The 12,312-nt window shown below is 34.6% G+C and overlaps 2 protein-coding genes across 2 annotated transcripts; one reads left to right on the top strand and one right to left on the bottom strand.

The window, feature by feature from the left end:
• Positions 1 to 3,708: 3,708 nt before the first annotated feature.
• Positions 3,709 to 6,812, top strand: LOC105112691 (cytochrome P450 86B1-like). The gene is made up of 2 exons (XM_011008469.1): positions 3,709 to 5,016; positions 6,198 to 6,812. The coding sequence occupies exons 1-2, from the start codon at positions 3,751 to 3,753 to the stop codon at positions 6,603 to 6,605; spliced, it is 1,674 nt and encodes a 557-aa protein (XP_011006771.1). The 5' UTR covers positions 3,709 to 3,750; the 3' UTR covers positions 6,606 to 6,812.
• Positions 6,813 to 6,972: 160 nt separating this feature from the next.
• Positions 6,973 to 11,800, bottom strand: LOC105112690 (Metal-dependent phosphohydrolase). The gene is made up of 7 exons (XM_011008468.1): positions 11,529 to 11,800; positions 10,673 to 10,703; positions 10,158 to 10,176; positions 9,524 to 9,621; positions 7,819 to 7,917; positions 7,427 to 7,599; positions 6,973 to 7,253 (listed from the first exon to the last, which is right to left on the bottom strand). Exons 1-7 carry the CDS (start codon positions 11,688 to 11,690, stop codon positions 7,167 to 7,169), a joined length of 669 nt encoding a protein of 222 aa, XP_011006770.1. The 5' UTR covers positions 11,691 to 11,800; the 3' UTR covers positions 6,973 to 7,166.
• Between the last annotated feature and the right edge of the window lie 512 nt (positions 11,801 to 12,312).

The following is a 12,312-nucleotide window of genomic DNA, read 5'->3' as shown; positions in this document are numbered from 1 at the left end:
CAATTTGGACTTGAAAATGGCCTTTTTAGATATTGAGCTCTATATGTAAATTGTAAGCATATGTATTACCTTTCCATCCATATAAAGTAGACTTAAATCTGAGATCTACAGCTCTAGATATGACGGAATTACAGAATAGTGTTCCGGTTTAAACTGCACCGATATCTCTTTTCTAAGTTTGGTCATTTCTTTGTCCTTTCGATTTTAGTTTTTAAATTCGTCAATCAATCATTTTATTTATATGATAGGCCTGTATTTAAAATGAATATTTACCACAAATTAAAGGTATCTTATATTATTAGATACGTTATTATAAATCATGCTTTAGTTAAGGAGTTATTGATACTTCAAATGTAAAATGATGATATAAAACCTTGATAAAAATATACTTTTAAGTACTAATCAATAAATATTACACAAACCTAGTGCTAGTAAATAAGTTTGCACAATTTTGAATTTTTAATAAAGAACTATGCCTTTTTTTTAGCTTTTTTTTATTATAAGCTTTTTTTAGACAAGAATAAAAAAATGCATTGCATACCAAATTTTTGTTTGATAATAAAAGTTCATAGATTAAACATACATAAAAAAAAATACACCAAAAAAAATTCAAAGCTGGAAAGGCACTCAAATGAATTAACAAAATCCCCAATTCTTTTTTGAAAATTTTTAATATATATATATAAAAACTTATTTGACCAAATATCTAAATACAATAGGGATAAAAATGCATGGCAAAGACCAGCAAACAAATCTTTAACAAACAACCATTTAAGTTGACTAGGCTGAGGCCAAACAGAGCCCACTCCCCAACTGTTTTTTTTTTTATTTATTTATTTAGTTGGATTTAACCAGCCAAGCCCAGTTACTAGTTTAGAACAGTAACCCGGCTGCAGACAGAAGGACGCGTGAAGCGTGCGTGCACGGGGGGATGGGGTTAATTACAATTCAAATTGAACAGTCCTGGGTGAATTAATATTGAGCCGGGGGAGGAAGAATACTTGCCTGTGCTGGAGACGGAGCCGCTCAAGCGATGACACACCGGCTGGACGATGCTTCCCAAGTCTCTATTTTCATTTTCTTTCTCTCGATCCCTTCTTCTCTGTTTCCGTGTTGATGGGATTAACTAGGTGAGGGGAAGTTGAAGTCCCCTGTTCGGTTGATGGGATTAACTGTCTTCGGTTCTGCCTCTGCCTTTTATAGGCTTTCTTGCGTGACATTTACTCCTTATCTTCTTAGGATAATGATAAGGTCTGGGACTTTGTGTTTTGGTTGGATTGCACACCAACAGTCTTGTCATCACTGGACTGTTGGAGGTGGTTTCCTCGGTCTGCTGGCAACCTCGTGGAGGTGGAGGAACGTCGGCTGGAAAAGGGTCGGTGCTCTGTATTTGGTCTACGTTCTGGTCTGTTTGCGTTGATGGGGTCGTGGCAGACCGCTGCTTTTTTCCTCTTGCAGGTGGCTTGCCTTGTTTCCATGGAAACGGCGTCGTTTTGGGCTGAGGCTGCCATCTTTCAGTTAGGTCACTGAAGTTTTAACATTTTGAATTCAAGCCCTGATCTTTTAATTTCAAATTCTAACCCCTTATAATTAAATTAAAAGCAAATGCATCAAAATTGAATCATAACAATAAGATATGTCATCCTTTCATTGACAAAAATTCTATAAAGACTCATTTATTTCAATTTTACTTTATATATATATATATATATATATACATGAGAAATTTTAATTGGTACGTATATGCATCTCTTGGTTCATGAAAGAGGAGAAGGCAAAGAATTAGGGATAAAATCAAATTAGCCCCTGATCAATGACTCTTTTTTCTTAATTGAGTCCCCAACCTATATTTTCTTTACCATATAGGTTCCCAATGTATCCAGAAATTCTTTATTTAATCCTTGCATTAACAAATATGTTTAACATTGTGAATGGGTTGGAGACTCGATTTAGAAAGTAGTGGTTAGGAATGTTTGTAGATAGAAGGATCCAATTAAGAATTCTGGCCATGTTAGGGACCCTATTGATTAAAAATATAGTTGAAGACTGAAATATAAAATGGTTATCAATCGGGGACTAATCCAAGGTTGCCCCAGGAATTTACACCAAGCTAAGTTTTCCATTTTCCAAGAGCATGCATTTTTTCCCCACTGTTTATGTCTGAAAAAAATTCGCTATTTTTATTGAAAATAGTAAAATGTAGCTACTCCATTTTTATAAGTTTTTGCTATGTTTAGGAATTGTTTATTTCTATATTATAAAAGTATTTTTAAAAAAGTTTAAAAAATTTTATTTTGTATTTATTTTAAATTAATATATTTTAAATATTTTTAAATTATTTTGATATGCTGATATTAAAAATAATTTTTTTAAAAAAATATTATTAATATATATTTTAATATAAAAAATTATTTTAAAAACAACTATAATTACGCTCTTCATTACATGAGTTTAAACAGTTCACATTCAAAGTAAAAATTATTACTAACTAATATGAAATGGTGGGAGCGTAGAAGCAATAAGATATGGCATGTAAAATACAAATAAGATATGTCATGTAAAATATAAGTATCATAGTAAATATTTTTTATTTAAAAATATATTAAAATAATATTTTAATTTTTTAAAATTATTTTTTAATCAACACAGTAAAAAAACCTAAATATACTCAAAAAAATATTAATTCAAAACAAATAAAAAATAAAAAATAATTTAATTTTTTTAAAAATATAAAAACGAACATAAACATTTTAAACTCTAGCATTTCTAAAAATAAAAACAGGTGACATGGTGACGTGGGTAAATCTCATGTAGCCCTAGAATGTTGTTTGAAGAAAGCCTTAAATTCCCAACAAATTATTCTATAACTTATGGAAATTGTACCTCGTACCGACCAGTATATTCTTAATTGCCAGTGGATATATTTGTCTCAATTACAATAATATGAAAGAGGATGGTAATGGAATTATTTTCATTTTTTGATACATCAGCTGCTTATTCAGTAACGCATTACATTAAGCTATGTGGTTGGGATTTCGGTGTCAGATATTAACAAGATATACAAAGCTATCGTTTAGGGTTTTTTTAGGTCTTGAAGATGACCTCAATATTTGAAAATGCTGGGATGCTGGATTTGATTTTGATAGGCACGGCCTGTTTAAACTTATTCAAGTTGCAGTTCACAAAATCCAGTACTGTCTTAGACTAACTACGTGGTGCAGCAAACATGGACGTGGCTGCTGGTGACCAAAATCTATGTCTTTATTACCTTAAATTTCTTTTTGTAATAAATAACTTGCATTGGTAAACATGGGGGGGGATTAGAGTAAATAGGTGCACTTAGGTTAGGTTATCAGTCACCAACAACTTCCTATCCTCCAAAAATCCTCCTCCTCCTCCTCCACTCAGACGAGTGTCAACTCTATTTGTAGTAACTCTTGTTCGACACTCAAGCAATAACTGCTCCGCATTCTCATTTACTAGAGACCAAAAGTATAAAATTTCCAGCAAAAAGAAAACATCAAATGACTAAAACCATCCAATTCAGGAAGAAGTAGAAGAATTGATTAGTTTGGTCACATAGAAAGCAGCAGGAGCCCACGCATTTTCAGCTCACCAAATCATACCAATTGGGCCAAAAACTGCACGCCAAGAAAGCATAAGCATACTGCTCCCTTGGAACACATGACCCCCTCTTAGCTATAACCATAAAAAGGCCATGTCATATGGACGATAGTCTTATTCCCTATCATGATCCACACCATGATCAATCCTAGCATCAACAATAATCTCACTTCCCTTTCCTCCTCCTTGTCCGATGATGTTGCCGGATACTTCATTTCGAGGAGACTATTTTTCTTGCGAGATATTCAGATTTTAGAGCTCCTTCTTGCTCTCGTGGTCTTCATTGCTATACATTCTCTTAGGCAGAAAAAGCATTGTGGACTGCCCGTATGGCCAGTTCTAGGCATGCTACCATCTTTGGTGTCTGGTCTTCAATGCAACATGTACGAATGGATTTCTGATGTACTTTGCGATCGAAATGGGACTTTCCGATTCAAAGGTCCATGGTTTAGTAGTCTTAATTGTGTAGTGACTGCGGATCCAAGAAATCTTGAGCATCTTCTCAAGACCAAGTTCCCTAATTACCCCAAAGGCCAATATTTTCGCGACACGCTAGGTGATCTTCTCGGCGGAGGGATATTCAATGCCGATGATGAGAAATGGCAAAGGCAAAGAAAGACAGCGAGCATTGAGTTTCATTCAACAAAGTTCAGGCAATTGACTACTGATTCATTGCTTGAACTTGTTCATTCTAGGCTCTTGCCAGTCCTAGAAAATGCGGTGAACAACTCAATGTCGATTGATATGCAGGATATTCTATTGAGGCTAACATTTGATAATGTTTGCATGATAGCATTTGGGGTTGATCCAGGATGCTTACGCCCTGGTTTGCCTGATATACCATTTGCTAGAGCCTTCGAAGATGCAACAGAAGCTACTCTCCTACGTTTCGTTACACCAACATGCATATGGAAAGTTATGAGGTTTCTTGATTTGGGGTCCGAAAAGAAGCTGAAAAGATCAATAAAAGATGTGGATGAGTTTGCAGAAGATGTCATAAGGACAAGAAAGAAAGAACTCTCCCTGCAAAGTGAGAATGACAAGAAGAAGCAAAGATCAGATCTTTTAACAGTGTTTATGGGGTTAAAAGATGAGAATGGGAAGCCATTTTCAGACAGATTTTTAAGAGATATTTGTGTAAACTTCATTCTTGCTGGCAGAGACACTTCTTCAGTGGCAATGAGTTGGTTCTTTTGGCTTCTTGATTCACATCCAATAGTAGAGGAGAAGATTCTTGCTGAAATATGCAAGATAACTAGTGAGAGAGAAGATTTGGACACCAAAACTCCATTAGTGTTTAGGCCAGAGGAGATAAAGAAGATGGACTATTTGCAAGCTGCTCTATCTGAGGCCTTGAGGCTATACCCTTCAGTACCAGTGGACCACAAAGAGGTAATTAAGTAACAAACGACTACCTTTTGACAAAATACTATTTTTTCCTTTAATTTCGAGTAATGTTGATTCCATTGAATATTTTTCTTCAAATCATTTCCAAAAGAAATTTATATCCTTGTGTTTTTTCACAAGTGATTTAGAGAAGAATCCTTTTTAGGTTTTTTTTTTTTTTTTTACTAATTAGAATTCATATTTCATGCATATGTAGCAATTATAGTAATTTCTTATACAATCTTATAAAATTGCAACATTTCTTAGAGATTATGCATTTAGATCTTTTCCAGAGCATCTCACCATTAAAGATGTAGAATAGTCCTCCTTCATGACGAGCCGAGTCCTTTCCTTTCTTGTTTTTTTTTTTTTTTTTTTATTTACGTGGGGTGTCCGGGCCAGCTTGCGCGCACCACGACTAATCCCCACGGCCCACTGAATACCCTGCAAACCCAGTAGGCATGTAAGGCACCGCGGGAATGACAGGCGTGCACGCCAGGACTCGAACCCAGGTGCAGTGGAAGGAGACAAGCCCCTTCCACCGCTAGGCCAAGCCCTGAAATGCACGTTTCCTTTCTTCAAGTGATGGGTAGGTGCCATTAATGGACTCCATACACAATCAATATCCAACTGCAAGGTTTATGTGCAACAAATCAAAAATCTTGTCGTAATATACCATAAATTCAAGCATATATACCTTGGAAAACTAAGCTTGTGTGAAATGGACAAATTCTTGTTTCTTTAATCAAATATCTGTCAAATTTCCCTTACATGAAGTACTGTGGTCAACTCCATCATGGTGACCAAACAGTATGTTAATGTAACGTGGCTAAGCTCTGCTTGGTGAGCATAAAATGAGGAAATTCCGAGGTCCTAGAAATAGGTGAGAATTGAACCAGGGACCAGGGTTAGTTTAGTTAATTATAAGAATCAACTCATTGATAGCCTAAAACAGCTTTACAGCCTCTTGAAAATAGACTTTTTTCCATCACAACCCTCCTGGTAACTGCTCACACGGATTACGAAAGCCATGAATACAACCTTTTATTCACCATGAACAAAGTGAAGTTTGACCCGAGAAAGCCTTGACCATTAATTATGCCATTTTCTTTTGTTTTTCGAGGGGAGGAAGGAAAATGGTGAGCGACAAATACTGTTTCATTTTCTCTTGCTTCAATATTTTGTAGGTTGTTGAGGATGACATTTTTCCTGATGGGACTGTATTAAAGAAGGGGACAAAAGTGATTTATGCAATCTATGCAATGGGAAGAATGGAGGCAATATGGGGAAGAGACTGCAGGGAGTTTAAGCCAGAGAGATGGTTAAGAATGATCGACGGACGGTTCATGAGTGAATCAGCCTACAAATTCACTGCTTTCAACGGCGGTCCTCGACTATGCTTAGGGAAAGATTTTGCCTACTATCAGATGAGATTTGCTGTGGCTTCAATCTTGTATCGTTACCATGTGAAGGTAGTGAAAGATCATCCTGTAGCGCCAAAGCTTGCTCTGACACTGTACATGAAGCACGGGTTGAAGGTGAATCTAGTCAAGCGTGAAGAGTCTGAGCTTCAAAAATACCTTAATATCAAGTAGTTATGATCCGTTTCTCCATTGCATATGAATAAATATATTATTGGTATTTGCAGAAAAAATTTATGGCTTGTTGAGATAAGAGAACGCGTAGATGGGGAGTTAAAGATATGTTCATTAAGATTATCATTGAGCTGAAGAATTATATGGTGGTGTTTATGGTTGATGCTATGCTATCAAATAATTAATTACGAATTAATTGATTTGTGATTTCTTGTTCCAGTTTATGAACACCACCCTAGCTTGAATTCTCAACCCACCACACTGTAGGCTGTCCTAAAGGAATAGCCCCACATTCCGGGTATAGCACCAAGAAAAGCATCCAAGTCATGAGAGTCAATTGCACTATACAGGAGAACCACAAGCATTATCTTTCAAAAAAAAAAATCATTCTGCATAACTTGTTCTGAATCTGGATGAACTTAAATATATCATTACCTCCATTGCTGAAATAAAGTTTGTGGCATTCATATTAGCACTTGCTAAGGGCTCATTCACTTGAAATTCAATAACATATTTCTTCGTTCAATAACATTATTTAAGATTGAAAACAATTACCTTTTATCAAACTCGTCCATCCCATTCTTCATAGAACTCTTTCAAAAAATCCTCCATGAACTTGTGTCTTCTCTCAGCCCTCCTCTGCCCAGCCTGGAAAGTGTGTATCGATATCAGATGCTCAAGTTTGATAAATTACTGAATAAGTGATTCATAGAGGCTTGACATTTATTATGTGTCGTTCAACAATTAGCAAAAGTCATGCTAGCAGAAGAAATGATAAATAACCATGAAAGCCAATATGAAACCTGACAGTCAACGTGTACCTTTGTTTTCATCAAATCCTTCAGCTTGAGAAGTTTTTCATGGAAGTGGTTCACAGTTGTCTGCTCTTCTTTCTTCACATACTGTTCCTTTGACAAATCTGAGCGTGGGTGAATAGCAGGGTCATGAAGCACCCTCTTCCTACTTCCACCAAAAGTAAAGCATCTGGCGATTCCTATAATCAAATTACAATTTAGTGAATGTGTGATAGTTACAGCTTCACGAGAGTGCAGACACCTGGCTTATTGGAAAAAATGCAGCCAATATATAAGCAAGCAATTAACTATGCAAATTCAAAATGACTAAAAATGCAAGAACCTAAATGAAAATGCATAGACCCAAGACCCTGTTTGATATAAGTAAATAGTGAACTGCAGAGGTGAATAGAGATTACCAACTGCACCCATTGCATCAAGCCGATCAGCATCCTGCACAACCCTGAATTCTGGAGAAAATTCACCATTTGCATGCCCTGCAAGTTCCTCCTTAAAACCTGAAAATAGGAAAGCGCCTGCAATAATTACTTTCAACATTCACTAATATAAGATCCCACTTTAACAGGCAAAAGAATCAATAGACTGAGAAGTATGAAATCAATAAAAACCTTGCACGCTTGCAATCGACATCATAAATGTGGACTCCATTTAGAGGTGTTTGGGATTAAAATAGTCTGTTAATTATGCTATTGTAGTCTTTAAAGCTAACATAAATTATAATGTCAACATAGACTGAGGAACCACAATTAAAATTTATATAGATTTTCAGTGCAACAGAAGCTATATGAATACTGCACAACATATGCAAGCAAAATTTGAAAAATCTGCAACTAAGTCAAAAGATCAATAGATAAGTATGTAGAAGGCATGATTAAGATTGCACCCATGCATAGACTTTAATTGTACAATAAATGAAGATTAAGAAATATACCAATTTGATATCTAACAACACCAATAATGAGTTTCAAAATCAATTAACTCTGTGTTTCATAATAAATTAATCAAAGTAATTTGAGTCAAAAGGTAAAAAAGATGAAATAATGGGCTGGACTTGATAAGTGTTTCCATATTAAACAAAGTCTAGGCCAAATAAAAACAAAGATAGATTTGGTTATGGGCTGAACCAAGTGGATCATGAAGACTTGATTATGGGCTGAACCAAGTGGATCATGAAGTTTGGACAAATAAACAGAAGGATATAGGAAAAAATGCAATCCAAACTTGAAAAAACAACTGCAAGTGAAGCTAGGCGGTTTCAGTCGTTCATTCTCAAAATGAGAAATAGACATGGATAGTTACTGGAAGTTATTTTGAACTTTCCTGTTTAAATAAGAATGCAAGGCACTCCAAAAGAATTCAACAAATCAATAATAGTTGCTATGCAATTCAACTAAGTTTTCAGGATCTTCAAAACCTGTTTATCAATAGGCTTGTAATCTCATGGGCGGTAATCAATAGGCATGTAATTTATAGGCAAATAGCTTGTACACTAATAGTTTATAAGCGATAATTAGTGGGCTTACAATTTTCATTGTAACCCAGTAGGCTTGCAATTTTCATTACAAAAAAAATGAAAACCAGAAAATACCAAATGTATATATTCTTGTCAAGGAATTCCAATGCGTGTTTATAATCAATTGAAAAATCATCTAATGAATGTAAATTCCTTAATCTTAAGTTGCATTCAGATGATTTGATTACTCCACATATTTTAATTTGATTTTTGCATATTAAAATACCATAACAATTTGAATACATTGTTACGAGTTTGGAACTATAAGTCTAGAGTTCTAAGAATAGTGTTTGGAGTTCAGATCGTTAACATTAAATTTAATGTCTGACTTTGAAATTCAAAGTCCTCTTAGTTGAGACAATCACAAAAGAACCTAAAATACTTTGTGACAAAAATCAAACAGTCATTTAAGCTTACAATAATCAGCTTTGAAATATCAAATAATCATCTTGAATTATACTTTTAAAGAATTTATTTGCTAATGATTAGTTATCTGACTGAATTTTACTACTGCTAAGAAGCATATAAGCATAAAATGAACTCAAACAAGAACACTGCTTCAGAACCATGATAATAGCTATCAAACTTACCCATCCCCTTAATGATTGCCAGGATCTTCATCTTTTTTACTTCATCTACTCCCTCTTCCTCCAGAAAATTTTCAACAATTTTCTCCTCAGATGGATCTCTACATGGCCAAATAGAAGCTTAAACTATCAGGGAATCAAAAAAACAATAAGAAACGGTAACTTGAAGTGCAAAAGGAATATAAAAGGTGTTTTCAGAAAACAATATTGAAAGAGACAGAATTGAGTCGAAGTCAAACCACTATTAAATATTCACTAAGTTTGACACTTCTTGGACATAGATATGGGTTGCACTCTGAACTAATATCAACAAACAGAGTTGATTGCAGGTGATATGGCTATATATGTGGCAAGAAAATAAGTCATGTGTCTATAAGCACCTATGTGACGCAGCTATATACAGGTCAGTAGAGAATGAATAGAATTGATAGTGGGTTCATTCTGTGTAAACCCAAAAATGGCATCATAAGTCAATAGAACAAAACATAAAGAACAGGACACATCTGAGCGTTACTTCATCAGGAATCGTTACACTACTGTGATGAAGATCTAATTATTTTAAAGACATGAAAGCATAACACAAATATTTTGGAACCATATTGAACAAAAGGCAACAGAATCCAGGAGAATTACGAACCTCAAGTATTTGTAGTCACCTGCAGTAAGTGGTAAAAAAACAAAATGATTAATTGTTTAAAAGGATGACATCTACAAATAATTACAACTAGACACTGTAAAACACATAGAGAGGATAGAAATGAAAATCATCAAGATAAAGAATTTATGAATATTTTTCAGTTAGTACTCACACTCATCCCAGTACCACTAGAATCAGTAAGTGATGCAATCAGTACCTCACAACTAAAATTCTTCAGAAATGCATTGAAGATTGCTAAAAGGACAGATAGATGAGCTAGAAGGCATGCATGTGGAGTGTGTCAAACCATCAATCCCCTAGAAATCCCATACAAGTTCATGTGCCAACATCGATCCCCTAGAAATCCCATACATGTTCATGTGCCAACATCGAGGTGACCATCCCAAATCCATGTAAACACACAAAACCATGTTCAAAATTCACATTTACATTATTTTGAACTTATTGGAAGCCAGATGATTTGCAAGTCTGAAAGGAGTTGGAATGAGGATGACCTATATCATGAAGAAGCGCAGCAAGCTCTACCTGCCATAGAAGACAAAATTTAAATAGAATCACAAAGATCAGGGAAAAAATAGTGGGAACAGTAAGTGCCCAATCTATTCAACTAACAAAACCAGTGAATGTCGGATAATGGAAAGCTTTTAAACTATTTTCAATGTCCAGAAGACAAATTAACAGAACTCTACTCCTGAGTACTTGCAAATGCTCAAGACATCTAACCCAAACTTGAGACATCTTTAAATGTCCCCGTCTCTAGATAAATGATTTTCCATTGTGTCATAGATAGCAATTAAAATTACGAAAGCATATTCAGAAATGGGATTATCAAAGGAAAGCAATCAAGAACTAAAATGATGACACTGGATTAAATTACATTCTTTTTAACAGAAACTCTTAGTTTCTCACTATAAAATTTACAATCTATTCTCAATATCCAGAAGACAAATCAGCAGAGCCTTACTCCCAACTAGCCGCAGCTATTCAAGACATGCAATTCAACCCCAATGATTAAAACTTGAGGGCATCTTTCAGTGTGGCAACCTCTTATATGATTTTTCTGTATCGTTATACAGAACAATTAAAATTTACACTATCACAGGAAAGGAATCCATAACAAAAAAGCGATGTCAATGAAATCAAGTTGAATTCTTTATGGGATAAATCACAGTTTTCTATTATTACTAATCAAAAGATAGCTCTCCTTTCCCGTTCCATCGCTACTATTAATAATGGGATCACACCAAAAATCAAAAACTGGGTTCCACAATTTATAAGCACACAAAAGTAAAACAGGCCCAGACAAGTTCTAAAAGTAGAGAGAGAGAGGTTTAGTTTAAAGGGCTTTACTATTTCCATTGAATCAGAAGAGAGGCCTTCTTCTTGAGCAAGAGAGAGAGCAAGGTCTCTCACTCTCCACACATGAGCTGCATCGTGTGACGCGTCGTTTCCTTTCATGGTTCTTTCCACTAATTTCTCTGCATTCTTCACTGTTGTCACTATACTTGCCATCTCTCTTTCCCTGCAGAAATAAACCGATGTCTTCAATTACAGTTCTTTATTTTGTACTTAGGAGCTCAGAGGTTTTTTTCTGTGATGCAAAATTCATGTTATAAAATATGTTTTTCCGCCCTACTTCTATGACTGCAGTCAACTTAATTAATTGACAGAACCTAAATTCCATGGGAGAACCAATGTAGACAGCCGTAATTCACGGTAGATTGAAATAGTATAACATGTTGACCATTATTTGATTGATTCGGTGTTTTCGTTGGTGTAGGAATCTGTATGATATTTCACTTTTTGAAGAATGTAATAATTATATTGTTATTTAAATTAAAATTCTCAAAACTTTATTATAAGGTATTATTTGTAAATTTATAATGGCTTTTTTTGTAATAATTATAATTTTGAAATTTGACCTGACGGGTCAATCAGGAGCTGGAACCAAGCTGAATTAAAAAAATATAGAAAGGAAAAATTAGGTGTAACTATGCGAGTTAATTTAATAAAATCTGGTAAATATTTAATGATATTTTTTTATTAAAATGATATTATTTTAATTTAAAAATAAAAAAATTAATTTAAAAAACTTAGTTAAAACTTGATATTCATGTCTAGAAATGGACAAGAT

Source organism: Populus euphratica, unplaced genomic scaffold (assembly GCF_000495115.2).
Source record: "Populus euphratica unplaced genomic scaffold, PopEup_1.0 scaffold358.1, whole genome shotgun sequence".
Lineage (NCBI taxonomy): Eukaryota > Viridiplantae > Streptophyta > Magnoliopsida > Malpighiales > Salicaceae > Populus > Populus euphratica.
Note: the sequence above shows the minus strand (reverse complement) of the source record. Positions and strands in the feature narration are given on the sequence as shown.